The sequence below is a fragment of the Pongo abelii genome, chromosome 1, assembly GCF_028885655.2.
Source record: "Pongo abelii isolate AG06213 chromosome 1, NHGRI_mPonAbe1-v2.0_pri, whole genome shotgun sequence".
NCBI classification, from domain to species: domain Eukaryota; kingdom Metazoa; phylum Chordata; class Mammalia; order Primates; family Hominidae; genus Pongo; species Pongo abelii.
Window position 1 is genome coordinate 180,259,486 of NC_071985.2, and position 15,083 is coordinate 180,274,568.

At 39.6% G+C, this 15,083-nt stretch overlaps 1 protein-coding gene across 3 annotated transcripts in view; it reads right to left on the reverse strand.

The window, feature by feature from the left end:
* SCP2 (sterol carrier protein 2) overlaps nucleotides 1–15,083 on the reverse strand; it is a 118,308-nt gene that overhangs the window by 66,100 nt on the left and 37,125 nt on the right. For all 3 annotated transcript variants that reach the window (NM_001132644.1, XM_054525784.2, XM_063713912.1), the window contains 3 exon segments: nucleotides 1,207–1,357; nucleotides 2,803–2,889; nucleotides 4,758–4,821. In NM_001132644.1, coding sequence (NP_001126116.1) covers nucleotides 1,207–1,357; nucleotides 2,803–2,889; nucleotides 4,758–4,821 — 302 coding nt within the window.

Sequence of the window (15,083 nt, forward strand, 5' to 3'; positions counted from 1 at the left end):
ATCTAGGATTCAAACCATTTTTCCAAAGTCCATGCTCTTAACATGTCTTTGGCCTCAAATAATAAAATAACTTCTCTTCAAGGAATAAAACCGTGAGGCCAGGCATGGTGGCTCAAGCCTGTAATCCCAGCACTTTGGCACTTTGGGAGGCCGAGGCAGGTGAATCGCTTGAGTCCAGGAGTTCAAGACCAGCCTGGGTAACATGGCGAAACCCTGTCTTTACAAAAAATAAAAATACAAAAATTTAGCCAGGTGTGGTGGCACGTGCCTGTAGTCCCACTTACTCAACAGGCTGAAGTGGGAGGATTGCTTGAGCCTAGGAGGCAAAGGTTGCAGTGAGCTATGATCGCACCACCACGCTCCAGTCTGGGCAACAAAGCAAGATCCTACCTCAAAGAGAAAAAGAAAAAGAAAACTGTGGTATAATGAAAAATGTACTATAACCAGGAAACCTAAATATAAATTCCACCTCTGCCACAACCTAACTGTGATCTTGGGCAGTTACAAAAACATTTTCCAATTCACAGTGTTGTTGTAAAATCATTTGCAAACTATAATTTAGCATGCAATTTTGTGTATTGTGTGTATGTCTTCAAATATTCAACTAACTCTAGGTCTGAATTTTCACCTTTTTTACTTTTTCCATTTTGTACTCAATCTTTAATCAGAATTTTTAAAGTGCTGAGGGTCAAGAAAGTTCATTAAAATCATCTTTGTGGCAGTGTGTGGTGATTCACGCCTGTAATCCCAGCACTTTGGAAGGCTGAGGCAGGTGGATCACTTGAGCCAGGAATTCAAGACCAGCCTGGGAAACATGGCAAAACTGTGTCTCTACAAAAAATACAAACATTAGCCGGCAGTCGTGGCATGTGCCTGTAGTCCCAGCCACTTGGGAGGCTGAAGTGGGAGGACTGATTGAGCCTGGGATGTGGAAGTTATAGTAAGCTGAGATCGCACTACTGCACTGCAGCCTGAGTGACAGAGTAAGACCCTGTCGAAAGAAAGAAAAGAAAGAACAACAAAACAAAACAATCATTTTTCCCTTAACTCTGTAAGATTGGAGTTCTAGGCATAGTCAACTTAAAATAATGACAAATAGCATGTCTAGTTAATTAAAGGTTATTATATAATAATGCATGGCTCCATCACAAGAAGCATGAGACTCTATCTTAAAAATAAAAATAACAAATAGAATCTCAGACATACCACTTTAATAATGCTTTTTTCTTCAAACGAGCTTGGCAAATCAGTCATCATTTCTTGTGCCAAAATTTCCACAGCTTTGGATTGCAGGCCATACTTGTGTACAAATGCTTCACTGGCCAAAATTGCTGCTGCAGCACCATCTGAAGTGGGACTAAGAGGAAGTAAAAATAATTCTCCACACCCAGTAGCAACTGATCAGAGGATTTCAGACTAGGAGTTCCTTCTATGTGAAAGGAAAGGCCAAATATGCTTGCTGGTCAGTGGATTGTCTTCTTTGTGATATCTACAGTTGTAAATCACACATGCTTCCCACCTGAGGACTGAACCTCTATCAAGAACTTAAATGTTGTCAATCACTACTTGGTATCCAAGAGTCCCAAAAAGTTCTTTTTTTTTTTTGAGATGGAGTTTCACTCTTGTTGCCCAGGCTGGAGTGTAATGGTGTGATCTTGGCTCACTGCAACTGCAACCTCCTCCTCCCAGGTTCAAGTGATTCTTCTGCCTCAGCCTCCTGAGTAGCTGAGATTACAGGCATGCGCTACCACGCCTGGCTAATTTTGTATTTTTAGTAGAGACGGAGTTTCTCCATGTTGGTCAGGTTGGTCTTGAAATCCCAACCTCTGGTGATCCGCCCGCCTCAGCCTTCCAATGTGCTGGGATTACAGGCGTGAGCCACCGCGCTGAGCCCCAGAAAGTTCTTTTGCAAAGAATCACCAATTTGCCTCTGGAGATGCATAAGGCATCTTCTGAGGAGTGAGTCCAAAAGGTTATTCCTATCCTAGTACAATAAAGATTCTACTACAGACCGCCCCACCTCCAACTTTGCTATCTCCAAATAACTCAGTCCTGAAATCCTTTTGGAAACTGGGAAAAGATAGCTTGGGAATACTAAACCATCTGCTTTAGTTAAGACTCTCGAGATCTTAAATAGATCTTTTTCTTACAGCAAACTGTGATGGAAGGTAGCAAACACAAGAAGCCTTCTGGGAGTTCAGTTAGACTTTCTAAATGGGCAGACCCTCATATCACAACAAATAAAAGCTGACCCGACTTATTTCTTTCCATCCTGGCCTGTATCTACAGGGCACAGCCAGGTGTTAACTAGGACACAGGCAGGAGCTACGCAGTACTCACTCAATTGTCTAGGAGACAGATACTGTCAAGCACTTTGCAAGAAACAACTATTATCGTCATTAGAGCTATGAATTTTTCCTTGTTTTACTTTTACTCATAGCTACTATTATAGAGTAGAATTTCCTGTAGTAGAAGTACATAGCAGGGAAAACAAAATGCTTTGGGCTCCACTGGCCCCCAAGCCACAGTTTAATGAGTAAATACAATTGAAATCACCAAAGTAGGTAGCATTCCTGCAAGAAGAAGTAAAACACGTCATTTTCCAAGAGAAGAGACAGTCTGTCTCCAGGCAGGAGTAAGAAGTAAGGGTACTCTAGTGAAGTGACCCAGAGTGGGGACGGCACTGGGAGGAGTTCTGTGAAAGCTCCGCCCAGATACAGAGCCTAAGGTTTAACCACAGGGGGGTGGCAGGAAGGGGAGCAGTTACTTCCCTCATTAAATGTTAAAATATATTTTTCTTACCAACATTGTAAGATAGTCAAAAAATCAAAAACTTCTTTAGATGCCATCACTTCATCTAAACTGTATTCACCTTGGAACTGGGAATACCTAAATACAAAATAAATATTAGTTACAGAATGTGAGATAGCAACTGTAATTTTTGTTGTAGAGTTAGAAACAGAATAATATGTAAATATTCTTTTCACAACCAGAAGACAGATTTTTATGAATAGCCATAAGTGTCATCTGAATTGACCTTTTAAAAAATCCTAACTCTTAAAATACCGTATGTTTTATTTTTTAAAATTTGATCTTTGTCCTGGGTTCCTGGCTTGGAGCTTCCAAAGCCCTTGGAATTTCCTGAATGATAGAAGTGTCTTTGTTATGCTAATGATGTCACTTACAGTGGGCCTTGTTATCTTGAAAATGGGAGACTGACCACCAAAAGACCAACTATGTGACTACAGAGTTGAGACTTTTGAGCCAGCTCAACCTCTGAGAAGAAGAGGAAGGCTGGAGATTGAGTTCAGTTATGTGGCCAGTGATTTAATCTAGCATGCCGACATAATGAAGCCCCAGTAAAAAATCTGGACATGGTGTTCAGCGGGGCTTCCTGATTGGTGAACATCTTGATGTATCCGGAGGATGACATGCCCTGACTCCATAGGGAAAAGGCAAGAAAGCTTTGCTTGGGATGCTCCCAGACCTCACTCTATATGCCTCTTCATTTGGACTGTTTCTGATTTATATCCTTTACAATAAAACTGTAATTTTAAGTACTCTCCTGAGTTCTGTAAGTTGTTCTAGTGAATTATTGAACCTGAGGGAGGCATGGGAGCCCCTGGATTTGTGGCCAGTTGGTCAAAATATGGGTGGCATGGGCATCCCACTTGCAGCTAATGTCTGATGTATGAGCAGTCTTGTGGAGGACTGGGTCCTTAATTCATGGAGTTTGCATTAACTCCCAGGCACTTCATGCCGGAATTGAGTTGCAATATACCCAGTTGGTGTTAGACCAGTGGGGATTAAAACAGAATATCATATTTATGTTTCCTGGCAAATTAAAGAATACTAGTTCCTTAAAAGCAAAATCAAATGACCTGCAATTCAGCCAACTTTTGAGCTAATAATATTATACAAGTACATCAATTAAGGCTAATGGAGCTTTTAAATAAATGTACAAAATAGCCAGGCATGGTGGTTCACACCTGTAACCCCAGCACTTTGGGAGGCCAAGGCAGGCAGATCACCTGAGGTCAGGAGTTCAAGACCAGCCTGGCCAACATGGCAAAACCTTGTCTCAACTAAAAATACAGGCTGGGTGCAATGGCTCACACCTATAATCCCAGCACTTTGGGAGGCAGAGGCAGGTGGATCACGAGGTCAAAGTTCAAGACCAGCCTGGCCAAGATGGTGAAACCCTGTCTCTACTAAAAATACAAAAATTAGCCCAGTACTGTGGCAGGTGCCTGTAATCCCAGCTACTCGGGAGGCTGAGGCAGGAGAATCACTTGAACCCAGGGCACGGAGGTTGCAGTGAGCCGAGATCATGCCACTGCATTCCAGCCTGGGCGACAGAGTGAGATGCCATCTAAAAAAAAAAAAAAAAAAAAAAAAAATTAGCTGGGCATGGTGGCTCCTGTAGTCCCAGCTACTAGGGAGGTAGGGAGGTAGAGGTTGCAGTCAGCCGAGATCACGCCACTGCACTCCAGCCTGGGTGACACAGTGAGGCTCTGTCTCAAAAAAAAAAAAAAAAGAGTCATTAGCTTAAATGATATTCCAAATATAAAGTGGCCAAAAACTGGAACTGAAAAGTTGTCAAAAGTTTACTTGCGTATAAGCCTTTTGTAAGAAAAAAATAAAACAATCTAGTTAATATATTTGAGATCTCGGCATTTGCTTTTCAAGTATAAAGTTGCATATTATACAGTAGGATAACCCAGATTTTCATTATTTCATGTCTCTGAAATACTTACGGGTTATTAACTGAATGTTTATGATTTTTCCATCCAATTTTTGCAAAGTGTTCAATTTTTGTTCCTGTAAAGAAAGCAAACATCTACCAGTGGGTGAATGTTTTACCACTGCTTATTAACAAATCTTGCAGTGGTACTCAGTGTTCTGCTAAATATTTCCATATTTTCCCTTTCATATATATCATCAGTATTAAAGACTTCAGCACTGTTCCCTCAAAAAATTTTTATTTATAATTAAATGTGGGCCTAATTAATGAACTGAATCAACTAATAGGCACATAAGATAAAAACAGTTCAAACTGATCTATTCTAATTCAAATAAGTAGAACCCAGTTTCAAAAACAAGAAACATAGTGGTTTCAAGGCAGGAGAACACTACAATTCCTCTAGGAGTCTGTCAAACACCCCAGTACGCTAGACTGAGAGAATTTTACACAACTCACACCCTCCAGGGCATGATAAGATATTTCATCTTCCTCCCTTTCCTTATGATATAACAGAAAAGTTTTCAGAAGAGTTATATCCTGATAAGAAATATGTATGCCTTTTAAATTCCTTAACAGAAAATTTAAATAATCATGTCAGGAAAACAAAAAAAAGTACAGTAATGAGGTAAAACACACACAAAAAAATTTTTTTACTACTTTTAAAAAGACAAAACAGAATAAAATATGCTTTGAATTCTCATTTGGTGCTGTAAAGGTCAAAGAAAAAAGAAAGCCACCAATTAGAGCTGATAATGTTATATTAATGGCACAGTAAAGTACAAAGTTCCCATGTCTGTTTTATCTCTCTCTTCTCTATCAAGGAGGATGATCTTCAGAGCAAAAATGACATACATATAATTAAGCAAATCTTATCTCAATTCTAATAAAAAGAGAAGATAAATTCCACACTTGTGATCTTCTAACAATAAAAATAGTGATCAGGGCCAGGCACGATGGCTCATGCCTGTAACCCCAGCATTTTGGGAAGCTGAGGTGGGTGGATCATTTGAGGTCAGGAGTTCAAGACCAGACTAGCCAACATGGTGAGACTCCGTCTCTAGTAAAACTACAAAAATTAGCCAGGCGTAGTAAAAACACAAAAATTAGCTAGGTATAGTGGCATACACCTGTCATCTCAGCTACTTGGGAGGCTGAGGCAGGAGAATCACTTGAACCCGCAAGATGGAGATTGCAGTGAGCCGAGATTGTGCCACTGCACTCCAGCCTAGGTGACAGTGTGAGACTCCATCTCAAAAAAAGAATAGTGATCAGGAGGAAGCCAATATGGGTTCAATAAGAATAAGACAAGTCAAATTATATGTTATCTTTTCGTGACTGAATTGACTGTTAGATCAAAGAAAACATAGTATCTGGATAGCAGCAATAAAATTAACGAAATTTCTCAAAACATTTTGGACAAGATAAGGAAATATTGTAGTGCAGGATTTTGGGGGGTTATTTTCATTTTTATCTTTTTGGTGTTACCAAAAAAAAAAAAAAAAAAAAAAGAGGGTTCTTCTGTCAAGTAAGTTTAGACTATGGTTAAACAAAGCTAAACAGATGTCTTTACTGTAAGACATTTGGAGCCTTTACTATTGCACTATGTGCATTATGACCATCTAGAAGAGGATTAAAGTATGAAGCATTTCCCAATATTACACTCATGTGAAACAACAGGCATTAATTAATGCATTGACCTAGAGAAAAGTTTCTAGCACTAACTTCTAACCTCAGCTCTGGTCTTGTTAATATTTCTATTACAAAGTGGGTAAGAAAACTAGAGGCTCTCTCACCAAACCTAAAGCTGGAAGGGACTACTATAATGTTGAATTTCAACAAGGTCTATCAATAGGATGGATGAGAATATAAATTAAACACTCAGTTCTATTCTTGAACTCCCACAACAACCTGCAAAAAGGAGCAACAACTATGAGAAACCTCAAGCTCAGTGAGATTTCATAGTGTGATGTGACTAGCAGAATAGCTTACATGGGATCACAGTACAGCAATTAGACTGGTTATGGGTTATGAAACAAGTCTAATGAGAGTAGTTAAGAGAAGAAATTAAATATAGGGTCAGGCTGGCTTCAGATATTTGAAGGGCTACAAGGTAAAATAGGCTTTTTCTGTCATTCTCAGAAGACAAAAACAAGACCATGGATGCAAACCATAGGGTGAGAGATTTGGGTTCAACATGAAAAAGGGAATTGTAACAATTGGAATCTCCTAAAAATTGGGATTGGTGGCCTCAGTTGGTGACAAATTCCTTGTTTTAGGAAGTACACATGCTTTATTGTCTCTATTAGATTTGCAAGCAATCCATGCATAGATTGGTAGAAAGAAGGGTGGCTAAAACAGTAAAGTACTTGGCATGGTGTCTGTTATAAGAGATGTTCAATAATGTTCGTATCTTTTCTTCCTTTTTTCGTAACATGGGATCTGATTAATCAATAAAAGATAGCATCCCCTTGAAAAATATTCTGCCAGTCACTTACATATTTATTAAGCCTGAGCACTGATGAAGGGCTTATTGACTACTGATTCTGAATTGCCAATTAAGATTTTTGGCTATTCAAAAGCTACGCCTTTATGTCAAACTATTTTAATATCCTATAATTTAATTATGAAACCACAAAATTGGCTGGTTCTACAAATGATTTAAACTACTATAAGCTTTCTTACATATTCATTTCTAGTGCACATTCACAACATTCACAAACAGCAATTTTAAATAACAATTTAAATTATATAAAATTCTACAATTCATTTAGAAATCTGTTGAATGAAGAATAAAGAAACAATACCCCAAAATGATAGCCTCAGAAGCAAAAGTTTTTCACTGATCTTCTCCTACCCTCCTGTCTCTCAGGCCCATTCTCTCCTGAGGCTAACCATAGAAACTAGAATCCCTCTTCCCCAAGGCAGGTCATAGAAACAAGAACTCCTTTTCCCCAAAGCCAGTCATAAAACCTAGAAATATTACTTTAACTTCCTCCACCTTTCTATGTAAAAACTGGCCATAAACAAATTATCTGACCTATCTTGTTTGACTATGGGTCATAAGACCGCCATTCCAGAAAGGGACCTGCCCCATGCCCAGAAGGAAGGAATGCATGCTCAGAGAGGCCAAGAAGAACCTAGATGGACAGGCCTCACTGGGTTTTCCCACTCAGTCTATTAGCATTAGATCATATGCTTTTTGTCCAATCATATTTCTATACGGCTGTTCCATACTTTGTTGAACCTAAGCATAAAAATGGACAATTTCCCATTTCTTTGAGTCTCCATTCTGAATGTTCACGTGTACACACGTTAAATAAATTTGTATGCCTTTTCTCCTGTTAATCTGCCTCATGTCAGTGATTTTCAGTGAACCTTCAGAGGGTCAAGGCCCTTGTTCCCTACAATGACATTTCCACTAAAATAGTGTACATTTATATTTCAAATTTTAGACTAAAAAACTGTCCAATTATTCTAAGCAATGTAAAACTTGAGAAAATATATACACTTAAAAACACACCAGCAACAGGATTTCCAGGTAATTGAGGAAAAATGGAGGCCACGTAAATCTGTGTCTCTCGGCTGGGCGCGGTGGCTCATGCCTGTAATCCCAGCACTTTGGGAGGCCGAGGCGGGCGGATCACGAGGTCGGGAGATCGAGACCATCCTGGCTAACACGGTGAAACCCCGTCTCTACTAAAAATATAGAAAAATTAGCCAGGCGTGGTGGCGGGCATCTGTAGTCCCAGCTACTCGGGAGGCTGGGGCGGGAGAATGGCGTGAACCCGGGAGGCGGAGCTTGCAGTGAGCCGAGATCACACCACTGTACTCCAGCCTGGGCGACAGACTGAGACTCTGTCTCAAAAAAAAAAAAAAAAAATTCTGTGTCTCTCTATAGCCTCTAAAACCAATACAGAATAACCAGAAAAAATAAAATAGCACAAATCATACTCTCAGCATAACTAGAAAATAGAAAATGCCAAATTTCAAATTATCTATAAGTTAAAAAAAAAGAAAGAAAAAGAAAAGAAAAAATATATAAGATCAAATCCCAGCCAACAACTGCTCACATTTCTACACAAACCTTTAAGGGTACAAGGGCAGGCTGAGGAAACTGTGCAGAGAAGAGGGGAGACAATGGCAGGCCAACAACTGCTCTAAACTACCAAGAAAAGAAAGACCTCCTCCCCAAGTGTGAAAATACCAAGAAAATATTCCTATAGATCAAACCATGACTATATGGAACGGGCTGAAAAACACAGGAGATCTGAGGTGGGAATCTTAAAGGTATAGGTTCTGGGAGGAAAAAAAAAAAAGCAAAATGAAAGGGCAAAGTCCCTTTTGGTGCAATTGAGTAGTAAAGGAGAAAAGCAGCAAAAGAGGATATCTGTATGTAAGAGGACATTTGTATGGTGCAATTGAGTGGTGAAGGAGAAAAGCAGCAAAAGAGGACAAGGTACACCTGTAGTCCCAGCAACTCAGGACACTGAGACAGGAGTATTGCCTGAGCCCTGGAGTACTGCCTGAGCCCAGGGGTTTGTGGCTGTGGTGCACCATGATTGCACCTAAAAACAGTCAGCCTGGATAGTATTGCAAGACCCCATTCTACTACACTTACAGAAGAGGGCACCATAGAACTAAGAATCCCCTCAATCTACAAACAACACACTCAAATCACCAGGCAATAAAACTAGAAATTACTAATAAAATTAAAAGTCCACCTGGAAATTTAAAAAATATTTCCATGAAATAATTCTTGGGTAAAAAATGAAAATAGAAATGGAAATTATAGAACTTGTCAGAAAATAATGATAATGAAAATACTACATATCAGAATCAATGTGATACATTTAACACAGTAATCAGGAAAATATATACCACTAACCATTTATTAATAAGAATAAATGAATGACATAAGGAATATTATTAAGCAGTAAAAAGGAATGAGGTCCTAATACATGCTAGGACGTGAATGAACAGTGAAAATATACTAACTTAAAGAAGCCAGTCACAAAAGGCCACTTTTTTTTTCTGTTTTTTTTTGTTTTGTTTTGTTTTGTTTTGTTTTTGAGATGGAGTCTAGCTCTGTCACCCGGGCTAGAGTGCAGAGGTGCAATCTTGGCTCACTGCAACCTCCACCTCCCAGGCTCAAGCAGTTCTCCTGCCTCAGCCTCCCCAGTTGCTGGGATTACAGGCACACGCGACCACGCCTGGCTAATTTTTGTATTTTAGTATAAATGGGGTTTCACCATGTTGGCCAGGCTGGTCTCAAACTCCAAACCTCAGGGGAGCCCCCCACCTCAGCCTCCCAAAGTGCTGGGATTACAGGTATGAGCCACCACGCCTGGCCTTTTTAGAAAAAACAAAAAAACAAAAAAACAGGGTCTCACTCTGTCAACCAGGCTGGAATGCAGAGGTGCGACCTTGGCTCACTGCAGCCTCCTCCTTCCAGGCTCAAGCAGTCCTCCCACTTCAGCCTCCCAAGTAGCTGAGACTATAGGCATGTGCCACCACACCAGCTAACTTTTGTGTTTTTTGGAGAGATGAGGTTTCATCATGTTGCCCAGGCTGGTCTTGAACTCCTGGGCTCAAGCGATCTACCTGCCTCAGCCTCCCAAAGTGCTGGGATTACAGGTGTATACCACCGTATCCAGAAAGGCCACATATTGATTATATCTGACTCTTGAACAACACAGGTTTAAGCTGCATGGGTCCACTATAAGGACTTTTTTCAGTGACAGTTACATCAAGTATGCCTGCCTCTTCTGCCTCCTCTTCCACCTCTTCTGTCTCTGCCACCTGGGACAGCAAGACCAACCTTCCCCTTCCTCCTCAGCCTACTCAACAAGAAAATGATGAAGAAGAAGAGCAACAAGGATGAAGATCTTTAAGATGATCACCTTCCACTTAATGAATAGTAACTATATTTTCTCTTCCTTATGATTTTAATAACATTTTCTTTTGTCTAGCTTACTTTATTATAAGAGTATAGTATATAATATACGTAACATACAAAATATGTATAAATCGATTGTTTATCTTACCACTAAGGCTTCTGGTCAAGAGCAGGCTATTAGTTAAATTCGGGGGGAATCAGAAGTTATACATGAATTTCTGACTGTGCAGGTCAGTACCACTAAACCCCCTGTTGTTCAAGGGCCAACTGTACATTTATATAAAATGTCCAGAATAGGCAAATCCAAAGAAAAACAAAGTAGATGAGTGGCTGCCAGGAACTAGAAGAGGAGGTAATGGACTGCTAATGGGTACAGGGTTTCATTTTTGGTTAATGAAATGTTCTGAAATTAATCATGGTGATGGTCATGCAACTCTGTGAATATATTAAAAATCACTGACTTGTACATTTTAAAAGAGTAAATTATATGATATATGAATTATACCTCAATAAAGCTGTTATATTAATAAGAAATAAAATATTAAATTCTCCAAGTCAAAAAACTAAAAATAAGAACAAAGTAAACCAAAAGAAAGTACCAGGAAGATGAAGAAATGAATGAGGGTAAAGAATAGAAAGAATAGACATAATTAATCAAAATCCTGTTATTTTGAAAAATTTAACAAAATAGACAAACTACCAGCTAATTCCATCAAAGGAAAAGGGAGAAACCATAAATGCACACAAAGAATAAATGACAAGAGAGGCTGGCGTGGTGGCTAACACCTGTAATCTGGCATTTTGGGAGGCCGAGGCAGGCCGATCACCTGAGGTTGGGAGTTAGAGACCAGCCTGACCAACATGGAGAAACGCCATCTCTACTAAAAATACAAAAAATTAGCCAGGCATGGTGGCACGCACCTGTAGTCTCAGCTACTCAGGAGTCTGAGGCAGGAGAATTGCTTGAACCCGGGAGGCAGAGTGTTACAGGCCGAAAGAATGAGGGTCGTGACTGACTCACTATACCACTGGAGGCTATATGAGCAAACAGGAAACTGGATGAAAGCAGGATGTTGGAAAATTGACAATTGCATCTGCTGCCAGAAGGGGTGCTGAGGGCAGTCACAACCCAAGCACAGCGTTCCTTGTGATTATCTATAGGAACATCGGAAGCCTGTTGTACAAAGAAAGCAATTGTGTGTACCTGTGATAAATCAAGCAGCGGACTAACAGTTACCTCTGCCTCCCTGCTCTTTCTACCTAATAAATATGAATGGCTGTAAAAGCTCAGGGTGCTTGTTCACTAGAAGCAAGGAGGCCCCTGGCCCCTTCTTTCAAAACAGATCTTTTTGTCTTTCTCTTCATTTCTGCGTTTGTCCCCCTTTGTTCAATCCTGTAGCAACTGACAGCAACAGTGGGGGTTGCAGTGAGCCAAGACAGCGCCACTGCACTCCAGCCTGGGCAACAGAGCAAGACTCCATCTCAAAATAAACAAATGACAAGAGGAGAATATCATTGAAATAGAAATAAAAATTTACATTGTTAAAATACTACTTTTCAGACTTCTATACAAATTGATTTGAAAATCTAAATGACGTGGATAATTTCCTGGAGAACTACAGACTACCAAAATTGGCCCCATTGGATATAGAATGTTTAAACATTAAAAAAAAAAAAATAGATTACCAAGCAACTACCAAGCCAAAAAAAAAGAACCAGGCCCAGATTATCTCACAAGGGATTCTACCAAACCTACAAAGCAGTTGGTTTCAATGTTCCATAAATTGTTTCAGAGCATTAAAATAGCTTCCTATTTCTTTCTTTCTTTCTTTCTTTTTTTTTTAATTGAGGAGTCCCAGTCTGTTGCCCAGGCTGGAGTGCAGTGGCACAATCTCGGCTCACTGCAACCTCCACCTCCCAGGTTCAAGCGATTCTCCTGCCTCAGCTTCCTGAGTAGCTGGGATTACAGGCGCCTGCCACTACGCCTGACTAATTTTTTTGTATTCTTAGTAGAGACAGGGTTTCACCATGCTGACCAGGCTGATCTCGAACTCCTGACCTCAGGTAATCCGTCCACCTTAGCCTCCCAAAGTGCTGGGATTACAGGCATGAGCCATCGCGCGTGGCTCCTATTTCTTTTTAAGACGGAGTCTTGTCCTGTCACCCAGGCTGGAGTACAGTGGCATGATCTCGGCTCACTGCAACCTCCACCTCCCGGGTTCAAGAGATTCTCCTGCCTTAGCCTCCCAAATAGCTGGGATTACAGGTGCACGCCACCATGCCGGCTAATTTTTTTTTTTTTTTGTATCTTTAGCAGAAACGGGGTTTCGCCATGTTGGCCAGGCTGGTCTCGAACTCCTGACCTCGTGATCTGCCCACCTCTGCCTCCCAAAGTGCTGGGATTACAGGCATAAGCCACTACACCCGGCCCCTATTTCTTTAGTATAAAATTAACACCCAAACTTGATAACAATAAAATATATATATATATATATAACTTACAAATAATGATTTGAAATTACTAAATAAAATAATAGCAACAGAACCTAATTCCATGTTAAAAACAGCAATACACTATGATCAACTGGCATTTATTCCAGATATGCAAACTTGGTTTACTGTTAGGAATTCATTGCTAAAATAGTCTAGCCATAGATCTAAGTGGGGAACATAATGCAATTATCTCCATAGATACTGGAAAAGCTACAAAATTCAATACCCATTCCTGGAAAAAAAAAAAAAAACTCAAGAAAATAGACACTGACGGATACTTTTTCAACATATAATAGATATATCTATGTGCTTAACTCAGTACCTTACTTAAAAGAAAACACCAAGATCAGGAACAGGACAAGGATGCTTACTGTCTTCCACTGCTACTTAACATTGTACTGATGGTATTTGCAAATACAATTAGATAAGTCAGTTCAAATATTACAATGAGCAAAGAAGTAGTAAAACCATCTCTTTTTGCAGCTGATATAATATAGCTGCATATGTGGAAACCCCTATAAGTAAAATCAATATAAAACTAACTCAAAAATTAAAAACTTCAGTGAGATAGCAAGTCATAAGATTAATATATAAAACTCAATAGCCGGCCGGGCATGTGGCTCACACCTGTAATCCCAGCACTTTGGGATGCTGAGGCAGGTGGATCACTTGAAGTCAGGAGTTCAAAACCAGCCTGGCCAACATGGTAAAACCATGTCTCTAATTAAAATATATATATATACAAAAATTAGCCAAGCTTGGTGACACGCATCTGTAATCCCAGCTACTTGGGAGGCTGAGGCAGGAGAATTGTTTGAATCCAGGAGATGGAGATTGCAATAAGCCAAGATCATGCCATTGCACTCCAGCCTGGGCAATGGAGCAAGACTCCATGTTGGGGGGAAAAAAAAATCAGTAGCCTTTGTATACACAAGTAATGACCAGTTTAGAGGATATAACACCAGTGAAAAGTCCATGTACAATAGCAGCAACAAGGATGATTAAAGGAATTAAAGAAGGTATTTAGGAATAAGTTTAACAAGAAATAAAACACTAACATATGATGAAAACTTTAAAACACTCCTGAAAGACACAAAGACAGAACTGAATAAATAAAAAGATAATCCCTGTTCTTTGACAGGACAACTCAGCCTCATAAATACATCAGTTTTCCCTAAATTAATTTAACAAGATTAATACAATCCTAGTAAAAATACCAATAAGGTTTTTTATGGAGCTCAGCAAATTGAGAGTAAAGTTCAAATGGAGAAAAAAAAAAAAAAACCCATGCACATAACCTATGCATAAATGGAGGCAAGAAAACACTGAAAAAGAAAAACTATGAGGGCTCTTGGGCCAGAAAAAGATGTTAGTGAGATAACTGGTGAAATTTAGAATGAGGTCTGTAGATTATATAATAGTATCATATCAATATTAACTTCCCAATTTTTATCACTGTAGTGACTATGAAAGAACTGCAACTTACTCTCAAACTTTTTAAAATTAATTTTGTTGTTGTTGTTTGTTTTTTTTGTTTTGTTTTGTTTTTTTGAGATGGTGTCTCACTCTGTTGCCCAGGCTAGAGTGCAGTGGCACGATCTCGGCTCAACCTCTACCTCTCGGGTTCAAGCAATTCTCCTGCCTCAGCCTCCCGAGTAGCTGGGACTACAGGTGCGCACCACCAAGCTCGGCTAATTTTTTGTATTTTTAGTAGAGACAGGGTTTCACCATGTTGGCCAGGCTGGTCTTGAACTCCTGACCTCATGATCCGTCCACCTCGGTCTCCCAAAGTGCTGGGATTACAGGCATGAGCCACAGCACCCAGCCTTACATTTTTTAAAAATTACATAGCAATATAGATGAAAAGAATTCATTAAAACAACAAGCATGGCAAAATGTTAATTTTTAGAAAATCTAGAGGAAAAGTATTAGGAATTCTTGTACTATTTT